Source organism: Lactuca serriola, chromosome 3 (assembly GCF_051521515.1).
Source record: "Lactuca serriola cultivar US96UC23 chromosome 3, Lser_US96UC23_V15, whole genome shotgun sequence".
Taxonomy (NCBI): domain Eukaryota; kingdom Viridiplantae; phylum Streptophyta; class Magnoliopsida; order Asterales; family Asteraceae; genus Lactuca; species Lactuca serriola.
Window position 1 is genome coordinate 231130760 of NC_136410.1, and position 26940 is coordinate 231157699.

Below are 26940 nucleotides of genomic sequence, written 5' to 3' on the forward strand. Positions count from 1 at the left end.
TTAAGGTCCAAACTATGGCCCATCTATGGAAAATTGGGCCCAAGCCCCTCACATGGGCCTTACTCTAGGCCCATTAAATTACTCTAGACCATTTGCTTGATCTTGGATAGTCCATTTAATAACCAAATCATCAAAGCCCAAGAGAAAGGCCCAACAATAAACCCAAGTAAAATTAGGGTTTCACATAAAATGATGATTAGGGTTAAGTTTCCTACTTAACCCATTAAGGACTTAATCCATTAAGTACTTAACCCATTAAGTCCAATATTGCTTAGATTAATTTTCGCCAGTGATTATTATTTAATATTCCAAGTTATTAAATAATTCTTGTGTGTGACCCGATTAATTCTTAAAGTTGGGGTTTCATTGGCATTAGGGTTTTCCAATCCAAAAACTAGCCCTTTTATCAATTTGTTGGGCTTGCCGGTCAATTAGGGCTTTATTGGGCCTATTAGGCCCACTAGAATATCATTAAGTCCATTAGGGTTTGCATTGGGTCAATTTGAGTCCATTAGACCCATTAGGGTTTTCACTAAGCCCGTTAGGCTTCCTTGGGCCCATTAGGGTTTCTAGCACCCGAAACGAATCAATCACAAGATAAGCACACCGCCACCCGACACGGCGGCAGGAGGCGGCAGCCACCACCCTAAGGTGGTGGTTTTCAAGTTCCTTTCATTATTCCATTTTTTTGTTACAGTTAAAATGAAAATACCAAAGTGACACACCCACTAACTAGGCTAAACATACACACACATAACCATCTTGGTTGCCGGCGGTGGTGAGTGGTGGCTGTGGTGGATTTTCTCGTAAATTCCAACTAAGCAAAACACCCAAACACACCTGTTGCTATCGGAACTACAACCACACCCACCCATGCTTCGTTTTTCAAGCATCCAGCCACCCCTTCCGGTGGCGCACGGTGGCGATATCAATACCTTGCCATAACAGCCACCACCTCATGGTGGTGGCGGAGGGGTTTTCTTCCAATCTTCGACCATGAAACGATCCTCCAGACCTCATTAGCGAAATACACGCATACAGACATTAAATCCCACTCACAGCTGCCCATATACGGCGGTATGCGACGCTTGGACGACATGGAGGTATCGGAACAACGGCTGGAGCGGCAGTGGCGGCGTAGCAGCAACACATAATGGAGCGGAGAGGAGAGGAGATCCATCGCTGGGAGCAGTGGAGGAAGAACCAAACGACAGAAATAGTGGCCTCCGGCTTCGTTATATGCGGCGACGGTTGAGAAACGACATCAGCCCCGATGTCGAGCTTCGATCCCTTCGTCGGAGTCATGATGGCAGCCGCTCTTGGCTCACTGGAGTGTTACGGAGGCGACGTCGGAGGTAAGTGAAGGAGGGGTGACGGCTGGAGGGAGGTGGGGTGACGGCTGCACATAAGAGGGGGTTTAGAGTTTGCTAACCGGTGAAGCAAGGTTTTATACCCGAGGCTACTAAACATTATGCCATAACGACATAAACAGTCCCTCCTTCCCAATCTCTTTTCAAACTCGGTCCTTATTTTACCATTTCAACCCCAATCGTGGAAATCCCTTACAAGTTAAGCCCCATACTTTACTAATCAGCCCCTATTTCCATAAATCTTTCCATAATAAGTCCCAAAACTTACCGACTAGTCCCTGCCCTTAGAAAACTTTACAAATTGAATTTGGAATTTACCATTTTGCCCTTGTTTCCCGAAATCTATTCAAATTAAATCCCGATAATGGTATTTTAGCCCCTTAAACTTTCAATTATGACTTTTAACCCCCATAACTAACTTCTTGCCACACTATTCCGCTTTTAGGGCTATTGTGTATTTATTACTTTACTTATTTATTAAATAAATAAATGGGGTATTACAACTCTCCCCCACTTAAATTAGATTTCGTCCTCGAAATCATTCCTTACCATTTCTCATGCGCCAACCACACAGCAACATGGTCACCATTCTAGGCACACCTTAGCCTTCTCGAGTAGTTGTGACCAAATCTTCGCAAGCCGTAATATCCTCAGGTGAATGGATTCCTCGCAACAGGATCACATCCACTTCGTCTGAAATCTGTTGCCTTGAGATAGTCTGATTCCCTGATAGACCACTCATACAAAATCATTATCGTTGAATCCAATTCGTTTAGCTCACAACTGACTACTCAACTTCTGATCACTCGCAGTTCCCACTATAAAACAGGGTCGTAGACCCAATTATCCTTCAATAACACTTATTCTTGGTCAATGCTCAGCTAATCCCGCTGGGAGTGACTTGTCACTCCCCAAACCAACCAACTATTCCGTCCGCATATGCAACTAAAACACACATACTATCACTGACCAAACTTTGAAACTGCCCGAACACTGAACTGCCTGAAGCAGTATACACTGTTACATAACTGCTTACCAAAAGCTACCGAGACCTCTTGTGTCTCAATTCGCTTGCCAATCCTCAGAAACACTGGGTTCCCATCCGACTGTGGAGCCAAAGGACCCCCTACTTAGTCGCCTCACACGACTACTGAACGAAATCCTTCTTTGGAACTAGTTGCCACTAGTTATCATGCCACTGTGACTCTACTACTTTATGATCTAACCAATCAAATCCATACGTCGAATCCTGTCATCATCAAATCCAAGGATAAAAGTGATCGCTACCTAACCAATGGTAGCCTTATCTCACACGTCCTGAAGCAGTCTGTTGCTTCTCTGATCTCAAAACTGCAGTGGCGCTCCTACAGTCCTATCACTGGCTCAACCAGATCTAATCCATCTGGGTAATTCCGAAATCCAATCCGTGGATTTCCTTATCCTTACTGCTACACCCGAACTGGTGGGTACTAGTGTTCCTTCTGCGTCCTAACAACGTGCTCACACTATCTACTAACCTAGTGAATGTTGCGGCTACACCCGCAGTCTCACAACACTCTATCATTATCTGACCACTAGTGAATGCTACGGCTACCCCCGCAGTCTTACAACACTTTCCATACCATCTGACTGCTAGTGAATGCTACGGTTACCCCCGTAGTCTTACAACACTTTCCAAACTATCTGACTGCTAGTGAATGCTACGGCTACCCCCGTAGTCTTATAACACTTCCCAAACTATCTGACTCCTAGTGAATGCTACGGCTACCCCCGTAGTCTTACAACACTTCCCAAACTATCTGACTGCTAGTGAATGCTACGGCTACCCCCGTAGTCTTATAACACTTTCCAAACTATCTGACTGCTAGAGAATGCTACGACTACTCCCGTAGTCTTACAACACCTTCCATACTAGGTCGAACACGCACTCGACCTAACACACAACTGAACTTGAGTCCTAACCGGAACTCAAATCTGGTTCCCGAAACCTGTTATCATGTGATCCCATTGTATCAGTACCACACCCACGCTCATGATCAAAGCGTCACCGTAAACCACGAAATCATCTGCACCCTCTAGCAGGGTGAGAATCGGTGCCTCGCACAACCGCTGTCTGAGAGTTTCGAAGGCTGCCTGCTGCTCAGGCCCCCAACGAAAGGTCTCCGACTTCTTGGTCAGTCGGGTCAAAGGAACCGCAATCTCGTAGAAATCCCATATAAATCTCCGATAATAACTCGCTAGACCCAGCGGGCTCCGAATCTCAGATGGAGACCTCGGAATCTCCCACTGCATCATGGCCTCTATCTTGGCCGGATCAACTAGAATACCCTTCTGGTTGACAAGGTGGCCAAGAGATTGCACCCTGTGCAACCAGAACTCACATTTGGAGAACCTTATAAAAAGTCTCTCCCCCACTTAGATTTGACTAAGTCTTCACGGCATGCGAGAATCGAAGGATTCCCAATCCGTCTCGTCTTCTAATATCCCACTGATGACAAAATATGCTTACCAATGCTAGCGTTTAATCACCGATTAAACCTTAAGATCGCCCATCCTCTGAAATCTTGAAGAGTACTCTTGAAATCTGTTCCGTTCTGACACCTCAATTCATCTCCCAGTCTGACCACTGAAGACCTTAATCTTCACTCTGGCTGATGAATCCTCATTCTCATTTCCAATCTTGCAGTTCCACTGAACTCTGACCGAACACAACCCATGCGAAAATACAAATCTCTTGAACATGCTATGATCAACCACTTTTGCATCTAACACCCGCGACTAACATTATCCTTTTCATGTCACCAGCTCTATCCTAGCAACGGTAGTGCCTTGAACTCTAAAGTTCATCCATAGACAATTACCGACCATACATGAACAATGATAGAACCTCTGAACGTTGACTTCACTGGAGAACTATCACTCTAACCCTGACCAAGGATCTTCCAAACAATACTCCTGTACAGATCTCGACAAAGATCCGAAATGATAAAGGTACGCGTGGAACCCGCTCCGCAAGATACGTCCCTCTGTAGGTTCATCAAGGACCTTTCGGCATGCAAAATGGCATATACGGTCCTTGATAACCAAACACTAGCAGAAAACCGACTCAAGATCCGACTTATCCAAACTCGCTCTTAATTCCAAAGCAATACGTATTCCCAACATGAATCGGGTAGCAGTAAAATATGACATACTCGCAACATCTGGAGGAACCCTAGTCACCTCCAGCTGACATGATCAACCCTGCCACACCTGTAGCAGCCATAACCCTTGGAGTGACAAACTCCCTCGTGTACTCTGTCGCATGCATTGCACTGACTCTGGCCCTGCTGGCCCTCCACCCGATGATCAGAAGTCATGGGTCTCTTCCCGAGATCCTCTACTATACCCACCTAGCACAACCCTCTCTTTCCAGGGTGCCCCAAATCGATCTCGCATCTACAACCTCTTGGAAATCATATCCTTCAAGGTCTGACACCCTGTCACGCTCACTATCTCGGTTGCCAATGGCTAAGCTGCAACAACTGGAACATCCTTTGTCCCCAAACTGGGTCACACACTCTTCCCTGAAGCTTCTTAGATTCTCCAAGATTCTCACTGATTCGAGTATGGATCCTGTGCTTTCAGTAGTACGGGCCCAATACTACCTTCCACACCTATCCATACTTTCCTCAGCAATCCTCCTGAATCCTCCAAGTCACTTCCTCAAACTGGTACACCCAAGTCTCACTGAACCTCACTACTAACTCACTGGAATATATCCTAGGCTTCCCTAGGTTCTCGTACCCACCTAGTCCTCAACTGCTGAAAGATTCCCAGTAATGTCAACTAGCTACCTCATGAATATAGCCACATGCAACAGAGATCAGATAATCCTTCGAGTAATAGACCCATCCCTAGAACGGTTGGACTCAAACAAGAGCTGCGCAATAGGGTCAAATCTATCACTCTGAGATTATCCAGTCTGTGACACATGTGACTTAGCATATTCAATTAATAGTTAGCTCACATTACTAAAAGTCCCACAAAGCACAAAGCAAGCAGCATTCAGACAACGGAAACTCTAACCATCATATTCCAATCAAATCATTCTATCCTCTAATCAGGAATCTGTACATGCAATTTAAAGGCTCATACAATCAGGCATAACCTAAACAGGCTATCCTATCACTGACTGATCTATACTAGCATGCAAGTCTACAAGCACATACAATAGGCATATAAGGCATCCTCCTAGATCCTTAGCCCTAATCTAGCATGCAGTTCTCGTAATCATATCATACCATATCATAACATGTATGGGTATCTTGGGGAAAACTTACTTGAGCTCGGCTGATTGCACGCATCACACACTTTGTTCTTCTCAAAGTTCTTTTCTCTTTTCAGATTCTTTTCAAACTCCTTTTATAAAATGGTTTTACTTTTGAAAACTTTCATACCAAGCCCTTAGTTTGAGTTCAGATACACCCGAGAGTATGTCTGAATCCCTCAAACCAAGGCTCTGATACCAACTTGTAACATCCCAAAAATACAGGCCAAAAATTTCTTTTATTAAATACGTCATTATAAAACCAACCGTGTAATAAAACATCTGTAATATCATGTCATGTCAAAACCAAAGTAGAAATAATCAAACGGGTTATCATAAATTAATATCAGAGTGTGATCCCAAAGATCTCATGTGCGGAAAAACCATAGTGTGATGCGCTGCGATCAAGCCGGCTCCTTTCCTTTAACACGAAGTACCTGAAACCAAAACTGAAAACCGTAAGCACAAAGCTTAGTGAGTTCCCCCATCATACCACATACCATACAATCACATAGCATACATACTACCGGGCAATTCTGGGGTGCCCGACCTACCCGTGTCAAGCCATTCTGGGGTGCTGACCTACCCGTGACAAGCCATTCTGGGGTGCTGACCTACCCATGTCAAGCCATTCTGGGGTGCTGACCTACCCATGTCAAGCCATTCTGGGGTGCTGACCTACCCGTCGGTCCTAACAACCGACCCTCGGGGACTATTCCACCCCCTACTGCTACTATCACATATATCATAACATAAACATACTATCAGACATATATGGGGTGCCTAAACTACCCTTCGGTCCTAACAACCGAACGCGGGGACTGGTCCCCTCATACTACCTCTATCGCATATAAAATAACAAGCCAGCATGCAAACATATCATCACATACTGTCAGACGTATCTGGGGTGTCTGACTACCCTTCGGTCCTAACAACCGAACTCGACTACTATCACATACAACATATCATGCTAGCATATAACATATCAGGTAGTAGCAAACCTAGATGATATCACAAAGACAATCATCTATCATACGTCTCCTACTAGTGGGCCGGCATTGTGGCCTTAAACCCACCGCTACTGGAAGGTAACTCACCTCACACTGCTGAAGTCCCGATGACACAATCCCCCACTTGCTGAAGTCCCGCAGACTCGACCCCAACTACTGGCTGACAGATTCCCGAACTGTCAACACCAAAATAACACCCAATCAATAATTGGGTCCCAATACATAACGATACGTACATTCTTTGGGTAATTACTACATTACCCCTAGCTTGACTTATTTATGCCTAAGGCCCAATCCATAGGCCCAAAGCCAACTAGGAATCAAAGCCCAACATATGGCCCAATTTTCCAAATTGGGCCTAGGCCTATACATGGTCTCATTCTAAGGCCTAACATCATATAATCATTAAGGTCCAAACTATGGCCCATCTATGGAAAATTGGGCCCAAGCCCTTCACATGGGCCTTACTCTAGGCCCATTAAATTACTCTAGACCATTTGCTTGATCTTGGATAGTCCATTTAATAACCAAATCATCAAAGCCCAAGAGAAAGGCCCAAAAATAAACCCAAGTAAAATTAGGGTTTCACATAAAATGATGATTAGGGTTAAGTTTCCTACTTAACCCATTAAGGACTTAATCCATTAAGTACTTAACCCATTAAGTCCAATATTGCTTAGATTAATTTTCGCCAGTGATTATTATTTAATATTCCAAGTTATTAAATAATTCTTGTGTGTGACCCGATTAATTCTTAAAGTTGGGGTTTCATTGGCATTAGGGTTTTCCAATCCAAAAACTAGCCCTTTTATCAATTTGTTGGGCTTGCCGGTCAATTAGGGCTTTATTGGGCCTATTAGGCCCACTAGAATATCATTAAGTCCATTAGGGTTTGCATTGGGTCAATTTGAGTCCATTAGACCCATTAGGGTTTTCACTAAGCCCGTTAGGCTTCCTTGGGCCCATTAGGGTTTCTAGCACCCGAAACGAATCAATCACAAGATAAGCACACCGCCACCCGACACGGCGGCAGGAGGCGGCAGCCACCACCCTAAGGTGGTGGTTTTCAATTTCCTTTAATTATTCCATTTTTTTGTTACAATTACAATGAAAATACCAAAGTGACACACCCACTAACTAGGCTAAACATACACACACATAACCATCTTGGTTGCCGGCGGTGGTGAGTGGCGGCAGCCACCACCTCATGGTGGTGGCTGTGGTGGATTTTCTCGTAAATTCCAACTAAGCAAAACACCCAAACACACCTGTTGCTATAGGAACTACAACCACACCCACCCATGCTTCGTTTTTCAAGCATCCAGCCACCCCTTCCGGTGGCGCACGGTGGCGATATCAATACCTTGCCATAACAGCCACCACCTCATGGTGGTGGCGGAGGGGTTTTCTTCCAATCTTCGACCATGAAACGATCTTCCAGACCTCATTAGCGAAATACACGCATACAGACATTAAATCCCACTCACAGCTGCCCATATACGGCGGTATGCGGCGCTTGGACGACATGGAGGCATCGGAACAACGGCTGGAGCGGCAGTGGCGGCGTAGCAGCAACACAAAATGGAGCGGAGAGGAGAGGAGATCCATCGCCGGGAGCAGTGGAGGAAGAACCAAACGACATAAATAGTGGCCTCCGGCTTCGTTATATGCGGCGACGGTTGAGAAACGACATCAGCCCCGATGTCGAGCTTCGATCCCTTCGTCGGAGTCGTGATGGCAGCCGCTCTTAGCTCACTAGAGTGTTACGGAGGCGACGTCGGAGGTAAGTGAAGGAGGGGTGACGGTTGGAGGGAAGTGGGGTGACGGCTGCACATAAGAGGGGGTTTAGGGTTTGCTAACCGCTGAAGCAAGGTTTTATACCCGAGGCTACTAAACATTATTCCATAACGACATAAACAGTCCCTCTTTCCCAATCTCTTTTCAAACTCGGTCCTTATTTTACCATTTCAACCCCAATCGTGGAAATCCCTTACAAGTTAAGTCCCATACTTTACTAATCAACCCCTCTTTCCATAAATATTTCCATAATAAGTCCCAAAACTTACCGACTAGTCCCTGCCCTTAGAAAACTTTACAAATTGAATTTGGAATTTACCATTTCGCCCTTTTTTCCCAAAATCTATTCAAATTAAATCCCGATAATGGTATTTTAGCCCCTTAAACTTTCAATTATGACTTTTAACCCCCATAACTAACTTCTTGCCACAATATTCCGCTTTTAGGGCTATTGTGTATTTATTACTTTACTTATTTATTAAATAAATAAACGGGGTATTACACATACCCCCTATTTTCGGTTTTTACGATGTTTTGGGGGAGAATACAAGTTGTTTTGTGTAGATCTATGTGTTTATGCGTGCATATGTGTGTTTTCATGTTATATGTTGTGTTTATGTTATGAAAACATGTTAGATCTTTACCAAACTCAAAATATCTACTATATTTGGTGATGTTTGTAAAGTAAACCATCATATGTGACATACTATGTAGTGCAAAGGTTTAAACATGCCAAAGATGTGTGAAAACTAACCAAAATCGTATAAAGGGCCATTTTTGACAAAATAAACAAAAAGTGAGGTTCTTATGTAACTCACAGTTTTGAGAGGACCAAAAGAGTCATTTTTACAGCAAAATGGATCTTTATGATATTCATGGTCTTAGAGGGCCCAAAAGTGCAAAATTTTCACAAATGGGTTTCTATATGGGCCTTCACGGTATTAATGGGCCAAATATGCCAATTTTCACAAAAATGGGTCTTATTTATGTAACTCATGGTTATTAGGGGTTAAAAAGCATTATTTTTGCTTAACATGACTAGTTGTAATATTTGAGACCATACAAGGACTAAAAATGTAAATATTTTCACAAATGGACCTTATTTGGGCGTCTTACAGCTTTGGGCCAAAAAGTGTACTTTTTGGACTTTTATGAGCTTAAATGTCATTTTCAACAAAGTTGTGCAAAAAATGTAAATTTTTTATAAGAGGGATTAAAAATGTGAATTTATTAAAATTTGGGCCAAAAAGATGGAATTATCTATAATGGGCCGAAAACGCACATTTTTATAAAGATCAAGCCAAAAATGATATTTTTGACAAAAGTGAGTTAAAAATGTTATTTTTACAAAAAGTTGGCCTTTTATGTCATTTTGGAAGATAATTGAACTAAAACAAGCAATAATATGACAAACGAGCTAATTGTGTCATTCTCATGTTATTGGGCCTTGGTGACCCATTTATATGTTTGATAGGTCCTGAATACTCTTTACATGTTTATTGGGACTTGTTGACCCATTTACATGCTCGACGGACCGTGGATACTCATTGCGTGCTATTTAGGCCTGTAAAATACAATACATGTGAAATGGACCTTAGTTGTCCTTTTACATTTATTTTGGGCCCAGGTTATATAATCTCATTCCTTTTGAGTCTAAAAATGATTTACATGTTTAGTGGGCCTTAGTCGTTCACTTACATGCTCATTGGGCCTGGAATGTGCTTTATATGTTTCTCTTCATGTAAATTCGATGATCTAGTGATACGTGTCCGTTGACACCTATTGAGTGTATGATCGTAGCGTGTACTTATAACCAGAGTCTCTTGGAGGGAGAGCGGGGATTTTTGTATAGATCTATACGTGGATGACACCCCACACCTGAGTTGTTCGTTACAGTTAGACTAAACCAGTCTAGGGTGACGAAAACCTTACCTTATTCCGTCGGCGTCCATAAACGCCAAGACAAGCGAAATTGTCATTATCTAGTATAGTCATAACGACTCACTTAGAGGAATTAACATTATGAAATGTACGGGAGACCATTCTCTTTTCTCATTGGATTACTCGGTAACATACTCGCGCCGGTACTCAACCTGGGGGGGGGGGGGGGGTTGATGTACCGGCATTCTCTTTCACAGACAACATCGGGTTGTTTTGGGGCATTTTCTTTATTCTCTTTTTGCATTCTAGTAAACAGTAATACACATGCATTAATACAAGATCGAACACAAACATACTAAATTGTTTTTCAGAAAATATAGGATTTGTATTTTCTGGTGGTTACAAAGTTATACAAATCATTTTCTCAAACATGCTTATGAACTCACCAACATTTTTATGTTGACCTTTTTAAATTAACTTGTATTCTCAGGAAATCGTTGAGCAGGTTGGGCCGAACGAACTAATGAATATTTTGTTATATTTTGTTTCATCGTACTTCAACTATTTTGGCATGTAATAATCAAAACATGATACTCGATGTAAACAATGTATGTTGTTATATTACATATGTGATGATGATGATGTTATGTTTCAATTATATACTATGTGATGATACTATAATGTTGAAAGTCACACCAAGCCCCCGGACGTTTCCGTCGTTTGGTTCGGGGGTGTGACAGATTCCAAATGGACTCGACGAGTTGGTCAGAAGTTTCGTGATTCTTTACGCTGACTTGCCGCCCACGAATTTTAAGTGATGGACTCATCGAGTGGGTCACTGGACTCGCCGAGTTGCCCCTGTTTTCAGAATATATATATATATATATATATATATATATATATACACACACACATTCGAACTCTAACTAATGGGGGAAGCCTTGGATGATTTTTGGAGGCCAGAAGGGTTCTTGGAGCTCTAGTTTTCGAGAATTCAACCTAAGAAGCAATTTAGAAGAGATCAAAGGCAAATAATTATTATTCTTTTCTTAATCTTTGTTTTTAACCATGTTTGAATCATTAGAATTTGAATTTATGTTGTTATTTGCTGTAGACATGAGCTAAAAATCATATCTTCTGTTTAAGGTAGATGACTTTATGAATATGGCTTGATTTTATGGTTGGATTAACTTAATTTGGTGAATTTTGTTTTGTTAAGCTTGTTAAAGAACATTATGTGTTAATTACAACTATTTTCTGTTAATTAACCATCATATTAAGTTGCATGAACATCTCTTAATTGCTAATCTCATATGATTTGTGTGAAAACATTGTTATATGCCTAGGAATAGCGAACGTGAAACTAGGGTTAACTAGAAAATAGGTAAGTTAATGTGTGAGCTTGTGTGAAGAACCATCAACAAGAAGTTAATTGAATTAGTAATTTGATTAGCTAACTACAAGTCTTACTTAACCCGAATCAATAAACTAGGAAATTTATTAGTTTAATCACTTGATCACTACTTGAATTAATTTGTTTTCTAAGGATTAGTAATAGCGAACGTGAACCTAATCACACTAATCAGTAGCCAATGCCAATTAATCCATTGCATTTGCCATAAAATCAACCATAGGAATAAATGATTCGAACCTAAACAGAAGTCTCTTTTAATATTGAATCTAGTTACCTTCTATCTCATTAGTTGTTAATTGTTTCTTGTTTAAGTGTTTGATAATTGCTTAAGTTTCTAGTCTTGCAAAACTAGATAAAAAACCTTTTTTTACTTGTTTTATTTAGATAATATTAACATTTATTTTAATTTTTACCGTCCCCTGTGTTCGATACCCTACTTGCTTGAACTATATTACTAATCGATAGGTACACTACCTTTCGTATGTTTATTTTGTGTCTAAGTTAGTAGGATTAAAACTAGGACATTTCACAACATTAGCTGGAGACCAAGATACCCGGGGCGATCCAGATAGACTGAGGACCTACGAGGCATCCAGTCAGGCCGAAGACCTGGAGAGCGGTCTAGATAGGTTGTAGGCCCTACGAGGTGGTCCAGTCAGGCTGAAGGCTCATTTATTCATGTTGTTATCTATTTGGTTGTGTGGTACTTTGGGGGAACTCATTAATCCTTGGCTTATAGTTCAAATTTTATGTTTTAGGTACTTCTGATGATCAGGGGAAAGCAAAGGCATGATCGTACACATCCTTTGGTGATATGTTTTGGAGATGTTATGATACATTGATTTTGGAACAATTGTACTTGATTTTGGGTTTTTCATACTTGGGTTTGATTAAAAACAATGCTTTCTCTTTAATTTAAAAATGAAAAATTTTATTATGATTTTGGGATGTTACACATGAACACACTTTTACAAGTATACCCATGATAATAATAAGGGAATACTTGATCTATGCAAGAACTAATGACATTGTCCATATTGGTTATGAACGATACTTCTCTACCCTCTCTGAGAGCTTCCTTCAACCTCATCAGGAATTAGGTATAAGAGTCGACATTATTTGTCACGCGCAAACCAAATGCTATATGTAGGGTCTGGTTGTTCCCGTCCATAACAACCACTACGGACATTATGTTTAGATAGTCGCCCCTTAGACGCATAATACCTATAAAGATGACAGGTAGCAAGCAACCTATGAATGCATGTAACTGCATTTTTTTTTGGAAAAACAAACCAATATGCTTTAGGAATACAAACATTATCAATTTTAAAGAAACAATAGAATTATGGAACAAAAAATTTACCACATATCCAGTAGCCACGAAAAAGGCTTGGAAATGATTCATCACATCGGTTTTGATGTTCGTGTAACTATGAGGGTTGGTTCGCTTAAGGTTGTGTAGGTAAACATGTAGGTTAGTAAAGTTTTCTTTGTACTCACTCTTTGAGAAACTCAACTTGAAGGAGCTATAGGAGATAAGTACGGACGATCATAAGTAAGTGTTTACCTACATGTGATAACAGTTATATACAGGGACAAAACTTAATGTGTTATGATCCAGAATAACTGTCTGAAACGTGTTTCTGAAACATGTGCCCATGACTCCGTATTGTCACTTCAAAGTACTAACCTGACAATCATACATATATTCTTGTTTCGGACAGGGATACCTCGAAATGCAAGTCCAGAATGTACGGACGTTCTTGTCTCGGACCAAATCTCCAGAATGAATACCCCGACTCCAAAATGCTATATTCCGAAGAAAGTTGTCATTTTACAATAATAATAATAATAATAATAATAATAATAATAATAATAATAATTTGGTTATTATTATTAAAATACCCATTTATATGAGTTAGAATACTCAATTTTCCTACTTACAGCCACTTGATTTGTTATGTTTATTATATTTCGTTAAATAATATATATGGCCATATAAAGTTTATTGAGTAAAAAATGACAATAACTCTTTATTAATTTCTTGTTTTAATTAACATTGAATAAAAGGAAAAATAAAAAAGATAAACTAAATTAAAAATGGTAGGAATTTTATTTTATATGGGCACCCTTCGTAAAGAAAAATTAAGGGGGTGTTTGAGATTGTTATTGAAAAATGTTTATTTGTTTATTGGCTTCTTGAAAAGCTAATAAGTCAAAAAAAAAATGTTTGACAAACTCAAAAACACTTTTGAGAATAGCTTTTTCATAAGCTTCAATAAGCATTTTTTAATAAGCATGTAAAACGTGGCTTTTTGAAACTGCTTATGGGTTTTCAACCGATATAACTTCAAAAAACATTTTTTACGCCAAACACTTTTTAACTTATTGACTTATTGACTTTTTCACTATAAAAGCTTATCCAAACACTTTTTAAAAAACTCCTTTTACCACCATTATAAGCAAATAAACACTTTTATCTACAAGCACTACTTTTCTAGTTAAAAAAGCAATCCCAAACAACCTAAGACTTTTGGTAAAAAGATGGAGGGACCATTTATATAGTGTTGTTAGAAAAAATTTCAAGGGCGGCGATTGCTCAATGACATATAGTGCAGTGACCATATTTGTAATTCACTTATTTGTTCAAACACATAGAGTAGTAGACCTTCTCTCTATCTCGTATGCATTCACCATACAGCTGTTAGATTTATAGAATCTTCGTTTAATTTTGAAAAACCTGTTCGCAGATTCAACCCCTCGGTTCGAAAATGGCGCATTTGCGATCGCTGATCCTTCTCCTTTCAATTTCACTCTGGTCTTTGCCTGCACTGAGCCAGGTGCCGTTTATTTGATTGTTTCTGCAGTCAACGATTCGTTTTTTCAATATCTATTTTGGTTTCATTTCTATTTATGCTTTGAAGTTTTTCTTATACTGCTACTACGTTCTATTTACTAGTTCCAACAGATCATTTATGAACTCCATTTTAGCACTCCTACACTCATAACCATATCAATTACTTCAATTTGGTTGGTGTTTGATCAAATTAAATAGTAGTATCAATGGTTGATTTGGGTCATGAAGAGGAGGAGTAAGCATTTCGACAAAGAAAGGGATGCCGAGATGGAAAGGGAGAGAATTTAGGAAAATTATTGGTAGAATATATAATTCTCTAAAAAAGGATTCTTACTTTGACTAATTCCATTCCTGTATCTTAAATTACAGTTTTGTGAGTCTGTAAATGGATATTGCGATTCAGAGAACATGTTAGCATCATCAAAGATACTGATAAAGGGTGGCACAGTTGTAAATGCTGATCATCAGGAGGTTGCTGATGTTTATGTGGAGGATGGAATTATTGTTGCTGTTAGACCTAATATTAAGGTACTTCTTTCTGGATTCTCAAACTATGTTTCCTGGGCTATTAAATGTAAATATCATAACAACATTACTGAATTTACAACTATTCAATGAACACTAGGTAAATTGGTTGTTCCTATCAATATCTTCAGAACTGTTGAATAAGAGAATTTTCATGCTCTTTGACATTAAGACCAACACAAATCAACCCATTTTGAAATTATGAGCCAATCATGTTAGTTTATATTGGTTTTGTTTACAGTATTTTGTTGCTTTTAGTTTTATTTTTTTTAATAAATTTCAAGATGAGTTCTATATCTACAGGTTCCTGATGGTGTCAGAGTTCTTGATGCTACAGGAAGGCTTGTTATGCCAGGTAAAGTTTGAATTTCAAAAAATGAGTTTTTTTTTTTTTGGTTATGATTATCATGCCATTCTTTGAACATTTTAAAGCATGTGATAGGTCTAAAGCTTAAAGTTCATGTTTCTAACCTTTCCTCAAATAGTGTAATACTTTATTTCTTTCTTTTTTCTCATTAATTGCTGTCCAGATAAATTTTCGTTTAGGAATTATTTGAAAAAATTCATATGAAACTACATTGCTATTTCTTGTATTTAACCCTTCAAAAAATTCATGGTTACTGCAGGAGGAATTGATCCTCACACACACTTGGCCATGGAGTTCATGGGCACAGAGACAATTGACAATTTTTTCAGTGGTCAAGCAGCTGCTTTAGCTGGTGGGACCACAATGCATATTGACTTTGTTATCCCTGTTAATGGAAGCTTATCCAAAGGCTATGAAGCCTATGTTGAAAAAGCAAAGTTATCTTGCATGGATTATGGTTTTCACATGGCCATAACAAAATGGGATGATATTGTTCCTAAAGAAATGGAAACTATGGTTGAGAAAGGTCTGTTCATTTCTAAAATTACTAAATCCATTTTTTTTCTTCTACCCATTAATTGTTTCATGGATAATTGATGTTTAAGAAATCACTGGCAAATTTGTGAAATGTCAAAACTAAATTAGGAAAGAGAAAGACTCATTACACTGACTTTCTCTATTGAGTTGTTCTTTCTGCATTAAGTAGAAAAAGAAACACTCTTATGTAGCTTACCATATTAAGTTCATTAAGTCAAAAAGAAACACACACACACACACACATAAACATAGATAATTTCATAAGAGAATTTCACATTCGCCATTAATTATAATTTCCAGTTTATTACAGTTCTTATAATTTAAGATAGGATTATCTATTAACACTTATATATAGGGTTTTGGTATGTTTTTATTTAAGGATGATGAATAAAAAGTATTTAGTTTTGAACTCTTTGGGAGGTTGCCTGTTTCTCGAATTACAGGTTTCTACACATCCAAGTAGAAGGGTAAAATGGTCATTTACTTAGATTGAAACAGGTCATTTGGTATAAAAAAGAAATAGTATTTGTGTATACAACACTTATTCCAGACAAACATCATCTAGCTATTCAACACTTAATGGAAAAAAAGAAGAAACATTACCTAAGCTATTTATTTTATGACTTACAGGTATAAACTCTTTTAAGTTTTTCATGGCTTATAAGGGTTCCCTTATGATCAGTGATGAGCTTTTGTTAGAGGGTCTTAAAAAGTGTAAGTCTCTTGGAGCATTAGCTATGGTTCATGCTGAAAATGGAGATGCTGTTTTTGAAGGACAAAAAAGAATGATTCAACTCGGTATAACTGGTCCTGAAGGGCATGCTTTATCAAGGCCTCCAGTGGTAATTATGTCATTTCATCTTTTAATCAGTTTGTGTCATTTAATTTTTTATTACTTGATTGAGATATTGTTTGAAACAAATGATTTCAGCTTGAAGCAGAAGCTACAGCTCGAGCAATTCGATTGGCTGCTTTTGTGAATGCACCATTGTATGTTGTTCATGTTATGAGCTCTGATGCCATGGAAGAAATAGCAAGAGCTCAAAAATCAGGTTTGTAAGTTTCTATATAAATTTTACATGTTTAATTAACCTTGCTATGAACTCGAGAAAAGATATCATGATAAATTACATGAATCAAAAGTCCCTAAACTAATGTTTGTCATTCAGACATAGGGTTAAATAGAAGAAATAACAATTTAGTTTCATTGAGTTATTTATTATAACAAAGCAATTTTCTGTGCTATAATAACAAAACTTATTAAAAATACAATGTTATAAATTATAATTGCATAGTTTTCAAAGGTACAATGTTTTAATAAGAAAAACATTGAAAGTAAAGTATAATGCTGTAATGTAAAGATTAACCAAGATAATGCTAACAATGATAATGATAATAATAATAATTAGTAAAAGTTATAATCATCATAAGAATAATTTTGATAATAATATTATTAATAACAGAAATAATGAGGATTATGTTTATATTATAATTTTAAAATTTGTTTTGAAGTATAGGGCAAAATGTTATTGGAGAGCCTGTGGTTTCTGGGCTAGTGCTTGATGATTCTGTTCTATGGAATCCTGATTTTATAACAGCAGCAAAGTAAGTGACTTTTTCTTTTTTTACAATTTCAAAATTATCATTTTTTTTATTCATTTGGTTTTTTTTAATTAATTGAATTTTTTTTTTCAGGTTTGTCATGAGTCCTCCAATAAGAGCAGCAGGACATGGGAAAGCACTTCAAGCAGCATTATCAACTGGAATTCTAAAGGTTTTATTTTAATACGATAAATGGATATTACAATCTATTTGTTTTTTTTTTTCACAAAATACCATTAAAATAAATGGTATTTTGTTAACACAAAGTTCCAATTTCTTACCTTTTGCTGCTACTTTTAAAAAAAATGATGTTTTTTTTTTTTTTTTTTTTTTAAATCAATTTAGCAACTGAAGTATATATTATTTGTTACACATATGCTCTCTACTTTTGCAGCTTGTAGGAACAGATCACTGCACTTTCAATTCCAAACAAAAGTCTCTTGGGATTGACGATTTCCGCAAAATACCAAATGGTGTCAATGGTAAATACCGATTCTACCCCTGGTTATACAATTTCTCATATAACTTAAAGATGAAATTTATTCACGCCTGGACAAATTTTCTTAGGCTTATTTCACTTATGAGAAGTGAAGGGCATTTAAGTCTTGTTGCCTAATTGTACTTGTGTACATTTGCATTTTCACAGGTATTGAGGAAAGGATGCATCTTGTTTGGGACACAATGGTGGTATGAAGATATCATTTTTTTTAATCTATAAAAAGTGTAAAATCTTTGAAAGTTTAATAATATTAAATTTCTAATCAACATATTTGTATTTTGCACTTGAAGGAATCTGGCCAAATATCTGCAACTGATTATGTCCGTGTAACAAGTACAGAATGGTAAAATTGTTTTTTAGTGTAGAAGATCTGTTTTTTATTGTGTTTGGACATAAAATTTGACTTTTTTTTTTTTTTTTTTTTTTTTTTAGTGCGAAATTATTTAATATTTATCCTAGAAAAGGGGCTATTCGTGTTGGATCAGATGCAGATATAATCATTTTCAATCCAAATTCAACCTTTCACATCAGCGCCCATTCTCATCATTCTAGATCTGACACAAATGTCTATGAAGGAAGATCCGGAAAGGTAATTCACTAATTCATCAATGCTTTATTTATTTATTTTTCCTTCAATTTATGCAATAAAGTTCTGTTTTTTATCTCTATTTCACTGAATAAGTAAATTTTTGGACAGGGGAAGGTGGAGGTAACAATTTCTGGAGGAAGAATTGTGTGGGAAAATGAAGAACTGAATGTTGTTCCTGGATCTGGCAACTATGTATCAATGCCTCCTTTCAATTATCTTTATCATGGCATCGATAAAGCAGATCAAAATTACTTGGCTTCACTTAAAGCTCCAGTAAATCGCATCAAACAATCTTTATAAATTACAAAACTATATATGCTCTTTGATTATTTAGGTCGAATATACTACTGTTTATTTAAAATATAAATTTGAAATCTTTAAAAACTACACTACACTTTGTAAATATGGATTCTGTAAATAGCTTTATGGATGCTTGTAAGTAGGTGAATAAAATATATATATAAATAAGGTCTTGTTGTGTGAAGAGTGTGATTTACCTCTCTCTCTGTTGGCTGTGGGACCGGTTGTTAAGCCAATTAGTGATGAAAAATATTATGTTTGTGGCATTCTTGTGACCGACTTTATATCTATTAAGTTAAAATGCAATTTTTTTTAATTAATTTCTGAAACCATGTAATGCTTGCATATGCATTATGTTATGTAGTTTGCATTTTTAAATGTTTACAAACTTTAAAATTTCAAGTTTCCATGAGAACATTGTGATTTTACCTTTGAAAGATTCTATTCTCAACTATGATTGTTAATGCTTTCTCTAAATCTTTATTTAATATATAAATAATTTTTATTGTTTAAATTTTATCAAAAGTATTACTATAATATATAACTAAATGTTTTTGTTTTTTATTTTTTATCTAAAAATGTTTGAAGTATAAAAATATTATATTATTTACTTTTAATTTTTATATGATATAATTTTTGATATATATGTTTTTTTCATGTTGTTAATTATTTTAGCACTCTGTAGGTGAAAAGAAAGGTTAAAGTGATTATAAACATTTAATTATTTAATTATTAGCTAACTAATATTTGTTAATTTTGTTTTGAAAAGTTTATCTATTTATTAAAGAATATATTCAAAAGTTGATAAAACTAAATAATTTTATTGAATAAAATATCAAAAAAAAAAATTATCGAATTAATAAAAAATTTGTCTTATGTTATTCGGATTTAACTTTTAACCAAACCAATTAAACCGATCAAATTGAATTTTTTTTGTTCTATTTCAATTAATATTTTTAAAATCATCACAATTAATTGATTGTCCGAATTTTATTTTTAATTGAAGACAACAACCATATCAATTTTTGAATATATTCTTTGATAAATAAATAAATTTTTCAAAGAAAAAAAAAACATATGTTAGCTAATAGTAAAATAGTTAAATGTTTATAATCACTCTAGTCTTTTTTTTCACCTACCGTGTGCTAAAATAATTAATCATACCAAGAAGATTATCACAAACTATATCATATAAAAGTTAAAAGTAGATAAAATGATGTTTTTATACTTCAAACATTTTTAGATAAAAAATAGAAAACGAAAATATTTAATTATAAATATTTTAGATAAAGTTTAGATAATAAAAAATATTATAAACTTGTAAATAAGTTCGTTGGATTTACTGATATTGTACCAAAACCCTAAGAATGGGCTTGTAGAGTGTTCTACTGACAATCTCTGATTCTTTCTCCAGCATCCGCCAAACGATAGTGCAACACGACGAATAAGATCCTGACTTTGTCAGGTGACACCCACCATCATCAGTGTCACCCCACCATCTCAGGTTTGATTTTGTTCTCATTTTTCCATTTTGTTTTTGTATTGAGATTACTTCAAGACTTTGAGGGTTCGTCTAAGGAATTTTGTGTTTATTGTATAACTATATATGGGTGTATAATCTCGGAGTTCAATTATTGTTTGTCTGTAATGTTTAGCCTCCTTAATGTTGCAAAAACATCAATGCATATTATTTGTGTGTATTAAATATACCATAACAAAAAAAAGTATTTTCTAACCGAAACTGAAAAACCGAAACCAAAAACAACAAAAACCTTGATTAAGGTTCCGAAATTAAAAACCACTAAAATCCGTTTATGTTACTTTAAAAACAGGCTCATACCGGCCCAATACTATTTATTATTAATATTATAAAAGGTAGAAATTGAAAATAAGACCGGTACTCTCCCAAACCCTATAGGCAGCGTTTCATTTCTTCGCTTCTCTCTCTCAGCCTTCAGCAAAACACTACAGCTACAGCGAACACTAACAGCCGATTTGATTAAGCAATAAACAGTTGATGAACCGCTGAACTGAAGTGAATCGATCTCGCGCTTTGCCTTTTATCTCGACAGGCTCCGCTCCACTTTCCAACATCGTGCAGTTCTTGACTTCCCCCTCTCAGTACGTGTACACACACTTCTTTTTCCCATTTCAGCTTAGAGTTCGATATCTGTGTTTAATTTGATGATTCTGAGTTTTCAATTTCACCAATTTGTGGTGTTAATTGGATGCATATGAGATTAATGCTTTTAGCTTAGAGTTCCAAATCCATCTATTTTCGTTTGCCTTCTGTTTGTTGTTAATATGAAAATGAGTTTAATGTGATGAATTTCAGATTAAAACAGTGCTTAATTTGTCTCTAATCTGCTATCTGAGTTTGTAGTTTGTGGACATTATTTGATGAATCTGAGATTATACTTGAATCAGTTGAATCTGAAATGAGGTTATATTGGAAAATGTGTTAAAACCCGTAAATCCATGGGTTGAACCCAGAAACCGATCAACCGACCCTAGAAACTGAATCTAAAACCCAAAATACCCGGGTTGGGTTACCCGGCTCATGCTCACCCCTATCTAACCATTGAGGAGCTATATTTGCAGCTGCAAAAAGACAATGATACCCTGTATATGCCATGATAAGAATTGAACTGGGATCCCATTATCTTGAAAAGAAATTGCTTGAAATTAGGCAAAACGTCTTTCTTTAACTTAGTTAACCATTTCATATTCGTGTACAGCAATGGCTATAAATTGTTATGATCAAATTTGATAAAATTCAGATCCTTGAAAACCTCAAAAGAAATTGCCTATGATTAGGGAAAATTCCTTTTCTAATTTACTTCATTACTCCATACTCATTTTCATATTGTAGTGCTGCAAGATTTAATACAAGATAACTGTTTACTGTTTGTCTGTATAATGTGTTTAATTTCTGTGACTTTATCATCACAGTTTGAACTCAACAAGAATGGATAAGAGGAAGATGATGAAACGAGAAAACAAAGAGGTAGCAACTTCTACTACATTCATGGATATGAAGTCCCAGAGGATGGAACTAAATTCAATATTGAAAGATATTCAGTATATGGGTAATAATTGAATTTTTTGGTGTGAAGTGGATTCATACAATTGAAAATAATGTAACAAATTTAATTATCCTGTAATTTAGGACCCTCCCATATGACATGGAAAGAAAAGAAGGCTTTAGAAAACAAGAAAGTAGTTTCTCTTGGTGGAAAGGTGAGTTTCATAGTATTTTTATTTTTTTTACAACAATTGATAATTTTCTTGAAAATTTTACAATTGTTGCATTGCAGCCTCCCAAGAAGCAGAGATTGCCTCTAAGTGTAGCTCGTGTACAAATGAAAAAACAAAAAGAAAGGGATCAAAAGATGTTACAAGAGGTTTTTATTTCTCTTACAATTCCCACATGTTTTTTTAAACACAACTTCTATGTCATAACTAAAGTTGGAACTGTTTTTTATTATTATATAGAATATGATACTTGGACAAGTTGGAGGGAAACGCGGAAATCGAAGCAAACGGGAATCGGAATCACGTAAGCCGGAGGATAGGGTATTGATGTCAACTGCTGGCCGATTCAGGAATGGAATCCTTGATGTTAAAGATTTGTTGAAAACCGGTGCACCGTCTAGGGACCGTGGTTTTTCCGGCAGCCGTGGGTCTGGCGGTCTTGGGTTGGGTGATGGTGGCGGTGGTAATAAGAAGGGTAGTGGTGGTGGTGGTGGGAAAAAGAAGCATGGAAAGAAAGGTGGTCGCCGGAAAGGCCATCATTAAGTGCTAATATTTGTGTATTTAAGTTTTGATACACATTTAAGAAAAAAAATGTATTTCTTATGGAAATTGTTAAAGGTGAAAAATGGTAAAAAAAGTTGATCAATTCAATATGGAATGAATTGTTGTAAAAAGGTAAAAATAAGTGGATCAAGTTATATGTTTTGGCAAAAAGTCACATGGAAAGAGCGGACTAGAAAACATTATTCCAAAAAGGAAGGGCAAAGTACAAAGAACATATAATTGATCCAAACCTTCAATGGATTTTATGCATCAAATTGGCAAAATAAAATGTGTCCAAGAAAGTATAATTGTGGATAACGTTTGCATCTTTATTTAAAAGCAAACACTTTATTATTAGCCAAAAGATGCTACACTCATATAGTGCTACTTTTGAAAATAGGTTTATACGATTATAAACACAAGCTAAGTTATTAGATAAATCTGTTGTTGCAGGTTTAAGACTATCTTTGCTAAAGCCGATAAAGACGATATATTTAAGATCTATAGATGAAAATTATGCTGCCAGAAATTTTTATCTTGTATCAAAGCTCAAAAACTAAAACTTTAAAGTACAAGTATTAAAATTGTAAAGTACAAGTATTACAAAAACACACACTTTTTATTAAAATATTACGGAAGCTTGATTATACAATGATGGTGGTAATGGGTTTTCCAATGATTTTTTACAAATGATACAAACGTCTTTATACAGGCGAAACACAAAGAAATGACATATGGAATATGACAAAACATAAATGAATAAATCATAGCATATGTTAGGGATTATTCTCGGACCATTATTTGATTATATTACATGGATCCTACATGATAATTCATACTAATAATTTACATAATAATTCATACTAATGGTCGACATCTTTTGTTTCATATGCGGGCCCTTCGAGCTTCAGGACAAAGTGGAACGGGACGATTCAATTTTAACGCTTGTAGGCAATAATCATTCCATCCCGAGTCCACTATTAAAATTGAATCGTCATCCTTTGCGTCATATTGTAGTAACTCTTTGGATTTGTCATTGTTTGCATCATTTCAGATGTTACGTCCCGGTCGTTGTGCAAGGGCTTCCAGTTCGATGAGGATTCTTCTGGCTTCTTTGTTTTGAATTCTGGCATATTCCCCGTGGTTAGACCAGTGGTTGTCTTTGGTTGACATTTCAAACTAGATTTGGGTTTTGCATTGTATGATTGCTTGTAGGCATGGCTCTGACTACTTCTTTTGCTGCTGAAACTTTGAGGTCTTGAGCAACCGATCTCCATACGTTAGATTTATCCATTATGATTGGTGTTTGATTTACTCTAATCTAGTAACTTTTGTATAGTGCTCCTGGTTCTTCAGGTGTGAAGATAGTCTTTGTGAAGATTCTTGGAAGTGGTTGGAAATCTTCATGATTTCTTCGCAAGTGATCTTCATATTATTCTAAAAGGCATAGGGGGATGGTAGAACTTCCTCCACTGAGCAAAGAGTTGCTACTGCTAACTATTTCATTTCTCCTGTGTATTCTGCAAAACAAAGGTTAACAAGTCTTGAGAGAGAATCTGCAAGGGTGTTATGTTTCCCTTCTATATGTTTAATGTTAATTTTGACGCCTATTCCTGTGACTGCGTCTGCAAACTTGATCCACCTAACTCTTGAGGATTTATTACCATTAATCTTATTGTAAAAACTAATAATGCCTTGACAATCCGTTCTTAAGGTGACATCCTATTTGTCAAGGTAGTAGATCTTCAGCTTTTCTAGTGTGTTAATGCAAACATTAATTTCATCATCAATTGTGGATTGGGTTGTTGAAATTTTGCCATTTGCATATGCACAAATTCTTTCTGCACTTCTTGGATCTGCCATGCTCTTTTTCCATTTGACTATTCCTCCCCATCCTTCCATGCATCCATCTGTTTCCACGATGATGTAAGCATTTTCTGGTGGAATTTCAAGGTCCGGAAGGTTTTGAACATGCCCTTTGATTTTTCTGATTAGCTTATAATCAGAAGTCTTCAATCTTTTGTCTTCATGAGCATTTGTCTTTTCATATAGTGGCCTCAGGAGTATCCCAAGCTTTGGGATATGATTTCGAGCATAATTAAGGATTCCTAAGAATGACATTAATCCTTTTTTGGTCTTCAGATCCTCTTCATTGAAGTTTACGATCTTTTTTATGATGTGTCGTTGCAATTTTATAGTTCCTTCTCCTATTACTGCTCCCAGGAAATCTATTGTTGGGACTGCTGTCTTCATCTTTGTTGGAGATAAGACCATACCATTTTCCTCACAAATTTGTTCCAAATGCTTAGCATGCTCCTTTTAATTTTTTGAGAAAACCAGTATGTCATCAATGTATATTCCGATGAATGATTATGTTCCCTTGAAGCATTTATTTATTTTTCTTTGGAATATTGTTGGGGCATTTTGTAACCCAAATGACATAACCAGCCATTCATAGAGTCCTCCTGGGACTAAGAATGCAGTCCAAGGGATTGATTCTTCCTCTATAGCAACTTGATGGAATCCTGATTTGAGATCAAACTTTGAGAATATTTTTGCACCTCCTACTTTCTTGATAATTGTGTTGATTCGTGATAGGGAATATTGATCCTTGTATATATTATCATTCAAGGACTTATAATTAAAAACCATCCTTTCTTTTCCTTTGATTTCTTTTCTAGTTGCAGGATCAATTGGTGTTCCTGAATTAACGATCATTGCCATAGTTCTGTGCCAGCTCTTACTTGGGCGAATGACACCTATCTTGAGAAGGCTGCCAACATGCTTCTTAAAAGAATTTTTCATTGTTGGAGTCAGGTGTTTTAATGGTCAATCTTTCATTGTAATATCTAGATCGATGATATCTAGTTTACAAAGTTCACCATTCTTTTTCCAATGCTTTAAGGGTTCTTCTCCGATGTACCCTTGATGTTTCAACCTTTCTATGATAGGTTTAAATTTCTCTAACAATTCCTTGCTTCCTTCTTGGTTGAAATAAATGGATTCATTTATTTCAAGGTGTCACACCCCAACTTTCGATGGAAACATCGGGCAGTGTAACGTCATTTCTCGTATCATAGTTATCAACTTCCTGAAAACACATGTATTTTAAAATACGTCAACATAAAGTTGGTGAGTCCACAGGTTTTGACTCCATATAAAAATAATACATTTTCCAAGTTCAAAAGTATAGTTTTGAAAGTATCATTTTGACTCTCCAACATTTAGCATATATATCCTCGGTATAAAAGTTTACTTAACAAATAAGTAGTTTACCTATAAGTCTCATATACTATGAATATAAGTGTTTGTAATTCCATGCAAACGAAATTTGTTACGTATAAATCTTATTTCAATTCTATACGAGTAAAACCACTATGTACAAATCTATTTCAATTCTATACGAGTATGTATGTTAGGTATAATTATCTACTTAGTATACAAGTAGTATACCTACCAGTTTCTTGTACCTAGAGTATAAGTGTTTGGGAAACTTATACTTAACATTAATACTTGTATAACGACAAAGTATAATGCTTCTAACAATTTGCTACCATTAGTCCGTAACTGTGGCTAAGTGACTAGTTTCAAACCTCTGCTTGATGCTACAAGTTTCGCATCTTGAGATAGGTTCCACACGCTTCATCAACGTCGGAACAATAAACAAACAAAAGTACAGTTCGTCACTCGCACACGGTTTTGTTGTAGCTAGCAACCACGAGTAGGGATGTCAACCCGTATCTTATTCATACACGACTTCCTCGCTCACACGGGATTAACGGTTACAGGTCAGAGGATTTTCCCTAAGATTTCCAATCTTAGTTGATGAATACAATAGCTCATGTAGACTTGTCGAGTTCCGTTAGTTCTAGTAGTAAAATCATATTCGTGTCTAAAACCCTAAGTTATTAGACTATGCTTTTAACATTACTCCTAATATTTATAATACTTAGGTAGTACAACAGCTATAATTAGAATTAAAACCAAGTTTTATCTTGACATAAAACCAAAAACAACAACATATAGCATACTTGGTTTTATCTTGACATAAAACTAATAATTACAGCATACTTATCAATTAACAT

General features: G+C 36.5%; 2 protein-coding genes across 2 annotated transcripts; both read left to right on the forward strand.

Annotated features, from left to right (window-relative positions):
* The first annotated feature begins 14419 nt into the window (after positions 1 to 14419).
* Positions 14420 to 19241, forward strand: PYD2 (pyrimidine 2). Its single transcript, XM_079031891.1, has 13 exons — positions 14420 to 14621; positions 15008 to 15166; positions 15467 to 15518; positions 15790 to 16056; positions 16698 to 16909; positions 16999 to 17119; positions 17585 to 17672; positions 17763 to 17841; positions 18064 to 18151; positions 18316 to 18356; positions 18459 to 18511; positions 18601 to 18757; positions 18866 to 19241. Exons 1-13 carry the CDS (start codon positions 14553 to 14555, stop codon positions 19055 to 19057), a joined length of 1578 nt encoding a protein of 525 aa, XP_078888017.1. The 5' UTR covers positions 14420 to 14552; the 3' UTR covers positions 19058 to 19241.
* A 1716-nt stretch (positions 19242 to 20957) lies between these two features.
* Positions 20958 to 22965, forward strand: LOC145093678 (uncharacterized). Its single transcript, XM_079031892.1, has 5 exons — positions 20958 to 21178; positions 22010 to 22146; positions 22227 to 22297; positions 22375 to 22461; positions 22553 to 22965. Exons 2-5 carry the CDS (start codon positions 22026 to 22028, stop codon positions 22853 to 22855), a joined length of 582 nt encoding a protein of 193 aa, XP_078888018.1. The 5' UTR covers positions 20958 to 21178; positions 22010 to 22025; the 3' UTR covers positions 22856 to 22965.
* The last annotated feature ends 3975 nt before the right edge of the window (positions 22966 to 26940 follow it).